General features: G+C 37.5%; 1 protein-coding gene across 1 annotated transcript; it reads left to right on the top strand.

Moving 5' to 3' along the window:
* Positions 1–3,813: 3,813 nt before the first annotated feature.
* LOC139975446 (uncharacterized) lies at positions 3,814–5,145 on the top strand. Its single transcript, XM_071983438.1, has one exon. The coding sequence runs from the start codon at positions 3,814–3,816 to the stop codon at positions 5,143–5,145; it is 1,332 nt and encodes a 443-aa protein (XP_071839539.1).
* Positions 5,146–5,504: the final 359 nt, after the last annotated feature.

Below are 5,504 nucleotides of genomic sequence, written 5' to 3'. Positions count from 1 at the left end.
CATGTGGCATACACGTGGTTTGCCACCGAACCAGACCCCTTTAAAGTTGTTTTTTTTTTCGTTTAAATATATGTTAATTAATTTATCGCTTTCTCGTCAAATTTTGTATGTATATCTTGAGTATTGTTGTTTCTATACCTCGTAGCAATATTATGGTTCTCGACTTTATTTCCTGGTTTAAGTTCAAAATGTCGCCTACTTACTTCTCAAAATAAACGATGTATACATCATTACATTAATATTGATAACAATTAATGATACTTAGAATGGAGAAGAGCATCGTTGTTAAATTAATAAATCCCCAGAAACGGAAACAGACACCTAACCTGGAACTTCAACTATTGTTCAACAGTACAATTACCTCAACACTACATATATATATATATATATATATATATATATATATATATATATATATATATAAATATATATATATAGATATATATATATATTTACATACATATATATATAAATATATATATATAATATATATATATATATACATATATATATATATATATATATATATATATATATATATATATATATATATATATATATATACAAATATATATATATATATATATATATATACAAATATATATAAAGATGAATTTATCAGAAATTCAACTTCACCACAGGTTTTGTGCTTTTGGGACTAAGGCGAAGGTAGGGATCGAACCTCGGACCTTTTTTCGTGTCACAGACCTAAGTCCGTACCACGTGATTCTACAAACAGGACTAGCAGTTTTCGATACAGGTTGCTGAAGCCGACAGTGGATTGACGAACTTCCTTACTGGTGTCCATAGCCCAGTTGGTTGGGGTGTCCATATAAAGCGGGAGGCCTGGGTTCGAATCCCGGTGGGAGCTGGAAGTTTTTAACTGTTGTTGATAATTCTTCTGTAAGATGTTGTGGACAAATAAAATTCACTGCTACCAGTCCATTATGTATTTCTCTCTTCCACCATCATTGTTTCGCCGATTGACCCATTGAATTTGTAACGCTCATCAAATGAAGTGGCTAGACTACTTAAGCTAACACAGCGAATAATAAGTCATTTCATCGAAAACGACACAATAAAGCTCAACTGGAAAACAATGCAACCTCAAATAGCGTGTATAAAACATGACAAATGTGTCAATGAAATATTGTGTTGCCTGTCATTCAGAGGCGCTCCGTTACAAGTAAGTGTTACAAGAACCTGTTTTGGTTAAGTTACAAGAACTTATAAACATGATCACTTTACATATAGCCTTGGATAACACTTACACGTCATCGAATTAATTCTTAAATGAATTTTCCAGTGATTAAGCATATGTTGAAGGTGAGTATCTCTTGCAAAGCAAAGTAGCTATAGAAACAATGTAGCACTTTTTTAAAATCCTTTTTGATCATAACTAATTGTCAGTTTTTTCTTTCTTTCAAGTTTATATATGTCATGCTTCGACTGACTTGATACTAGCAGTGAGACAGTGTAATTATCCTGTTTCAGTAACATTAAAGTTAAGAATTGATCATAGTCAGCAGCAGCCTACGAATGACTTGAAGCATGAAACGTGAGGAAGTACAGTAAAGTGTTAGACTATATACATTAGCGTTAGCAAATTGTCACAATGGCCATTAAAAGCCCCATTGACTTACACACTAAATCTCAAAAGTAATGTGGTCTCTAAGTCAAGATAGAGGTTCTCACTTGCTAAACGCTACCCATCACCGGATAGCTGACAAGTTGGCCTTCATGGCACCATCAATTTTCCGTACCATGACAGAGCAGATTTCTTGCTATCAGATCCCTGAAGTTTTCGCCACTTGTAAACAAACCTCTTCACTCAGTAGTAAACAATTTTCTTACGCTGCTCCTGGGATGCCTAATGGGGTCAAAAATTGCCTCAATTGACCCAATTTTTTCACCACATGTTCTTCTATTCATGTTCTTCAACATGCAAGCCACAAAAAAACTAGATCATGATTGATAAAAGGTCAATAAGATGTTCCCCAGCTGCTTTTTGGCACTTTTCTTGAAGGAGAACAATCGTGCGGATGGATATAGACTCCAGTAGGAGTATGCCACTTAACGCAACAAATTGAAAGACAAGAAGCAAGGCTCTTTGAACTTAAGAACACACTAGAACAAAGTACGAAGATCTAGAGAGAACAGAGTAACAGAAAAAATTATTACGTACGTACGTAATAACACTACGCACGTACGTAATATGTATTACGTACGTACGTGATAATTTACGTTCTGTACCGAAGATAGTAAGACGTGGCGGTACACGGTATGTACATACTGTAATATATTTGTTTACATGCAAGATGCGTAAACCACAGAAGTCAAGCTTATAGTTAACTAAAAAATGCCGGAGACAGACAAGGTACGTTCGTTGGACTAACACCACAGATATGCATGTGCTTAGGCTTGCCACAATTTTGTGCTGGAAATCATTCCCGGATCACTAGTCCTAGGCCCAATTAATGCTAGGTTAATATTAGGACAAGCGTAGGTTAGACTAGACCTAGGCCTCACGTTAAGCTTGTGTTCATTGAATCTCACGTGGATAGGTCATGTGCTAGGCCAGTAATAATTTGGCCTGTGTAGTGTCTATGGCCGCTGTCATGATCCAGGGAGTTGTTATGGCAACTCCCTGGTCGATCACTTAAGCTCTCCAGCCTATGCACAGATATAAATGGTAATACTAATAGCTGGGCGAACGATACTATACCAGGGAGTTTTAATAACAACTCCCTGATTAAACTCGCATTGTATAGGTTAGGGTAGGACAGGCCTACCCTTCACTACAGATAACTGTCTGAGTTTTATTTTTAGCCTTGAAATTGATTTTAAAAGTATAAAAGTGGAATTGCATGTTGATAATCATATTGTGTAGCCCTCCTGTATCAACAGCTAGCCCAGTTATGATAATAACTACCACGTCAAATTCAATTCTATTAGCGTCAGTTGCTAATTAGCATTATTGCATCTAAAATCACTTTATGGTATCAGCTATTAGTATAATATTAGCCTACTTTACACACAAACCTAACCTAACAGGTTACTAAAGGGCAAAGGAGCCTAGGGTTAAGAACCACATAAAATGCCCTGTGGAAAACAAACCCAAACAGCAATGAGACTGACCAACCCAGAGAATTATTCCATGAGAACATTTTTTTAAATCCTAATCACTTCACCACTCACCATTGTAATATCCAAGATATACAATGTGCTACCCCTTTGAGTAACTGCAGCTAGGCTCATTTATAATCTGTGGTCTCGTTGCTGTGGCCTTTTGACCTCTCTCCCTCCAGTAGTCGATACTCTTATCTTTATACATAAACAATGTATGATTCACCCTGTTTGTTCCCACTGTATTAAATTCATGTACATATTGTTATTAAGAAGTAGAACTGATTTAGAAATAGAAGCGACAAGTCGAATACAATATATTCTATACTGTCAGTGTATTCTTTGGAGTAGAGAACTTTACAATGGCGACGAGGATGGGATGGATACATTGGGATACATTGTGATCCATTCCTCATTCAGATTATAAAAATCTGCAAAAAAAAAAAATCTGACAACAGTTCTCTGTAGTGAAACCGGATTATAAAAATCTTCAAGTTCTCACTATCTTAAAAGTCCCCAAAGTTTGTATTTTCTGACTGTGAAAATGGCGAATCTTCAGTTTCCGGAATTTGGTTTCGGTAATGGATCTGATCAAGCAGATGTTGGGAGTCGTTGGGAAAAGTGGATTGCTAGACTGGAAAACTTTTCATTGCATTCAACATCAAAGACAATACACGCAAGAGAGCGATGTTGTTACATTTTGCTGGAGAAAGTGTTTTAGATATTTTTCACACTCTCAGTGACACTGGTGAAGCTACTGATTATGTGAAAGCCAAGGAAAGTTTGTCTACTTATTTTCAACCCGCCAAGAATGTTGAGTTTGAAGTATACAAGTTCAGACAGTCCAAACAAGATTCGAGCGAAACTCTGGACATGTTTGCCACTAGACTGAGACAGTTAGCGAAGCACTGTCAATTTTCTGAGCTAGATAAAGAGATCAAATCACAAATTCTGCAAGGTTGTATCTCTTCATCACTACGACGGAACATTCTGAAAGATCACACGATGACATTAACCCAGGTGCTAGACAGTGGCCGCGCTAGTGAAATGTGCGAAAAGGAGGCCAGAGAGATCGAAAGTTCAAGTTATGGACAGGTTCAGTGGGTCAGAGAAAGACAACAAAAACCGAAATGGAAGCCGAATGTGAAGAAACAATCGGAATCACGCTCAAAGAAGAAATGTTACCAGTGTGGACATGATTTTCCTCATCAAGGACTGTGTCCTGTTAAAGGAAAGGTATGTCACAGTTGCGGAAAGATTGGACACTATGCCCGAATGTGTCAATCTACACGGACCAAACCTCAGCAACACAAAATTGACAATCGACGCAAGGGACTTAATAATATTGAGACATCTAAAGAGTCTGAGCAAAGCAAGAGTACTACTTCGCACGACGACGATAACGTAAGTTACACATTTGTTATTAGTCGAATAGGCAGTGCGTCCTCTGGTCCATCCGTAAGTGTTAAAGTGGAACATACGGAAATTACAGCTTTGATCGATTCGGGGGCAAAAGTTAACATTATAGATGAAGAAACATTCATTCGCATGCACCCCAGACCCCAGCTTCAGAAGTCTGACATAAAGTTGTATGGTTATGGCAAGAATTTGCTTATGCTTAAAGGAAAATTTCGTGGTGAAATCCAGACTTCAAGTATGTCAACAACAGCAATGTTTTACGTAGTTCAAGGAAATTGTGGTTGTCTCCTTGGATATGAAACAGCAACCCGGTTAAATGTGCTACATATTAATGTTAACCAGACCGCTTCCCCGACTGTATCGGAATCGATGGAGAAACTGGTCATGGAACATGATAATCTATTCACAGGCATTGGTAAGTTGGCTCATTGCAAAGCCAAATTACATATCGATGAAACCGTAACCCCAGTCACTCAACAACACCGGCGCATACCCTTTCACCTACGAAGAAAAGTTGACAAGAACTCAATGAACTGGAAAGAAGTGATGTCATTGAAAGAGTTAAAGATTGTCCCACCCCATGGGTTTCGCCCATTGTAGTAACACCTAAAGCAAACAGACCTGATGACATCAGAATCTGTGTAGACATGCGCCAGCCGAATAAAGCAATCAAAAGGGAAAGACATCTAATGCCGACAGTCGATGACATCATACATGATATTAATGGTGCAAAGCTCTTTTCGAAACTGGATTTAAACAAAGGCTATCATCAAATCGAACTTCACCCAGATTCTCGGTACATTACAACGTTTACCACACATACAGGCCTTTGGAGGTACAAGCGACTTAGTTTTGGGATAAATTCTGCTGCGGAATTATTTCAAAATATTATTTGTCAAGTGTTGGATGGAATTCCAGGAGTATTGAATGTGAGTGACGACATTCTGGTGTATGGAAAA

Source organism: Apostichopus japonicus, chromosome 10 (genome assembly GCF_037975245.1).
Source record: "Apostichopus japonicus isolate 1M-3 chromosome 10, ASM3797524v1, whole genome shotgun sequence".
In the NCBI taxonomy this organism is placed as follows: Eukaryota; Metazoa; Echinodermata; class Holothuroidea; order Aspidochirotida; family Stichopodidae; genus Apostichopus; species Apostichopus japonicus.
This window is presented reverse-complemented; position numbering and strand designations above follow the sequence as displayed.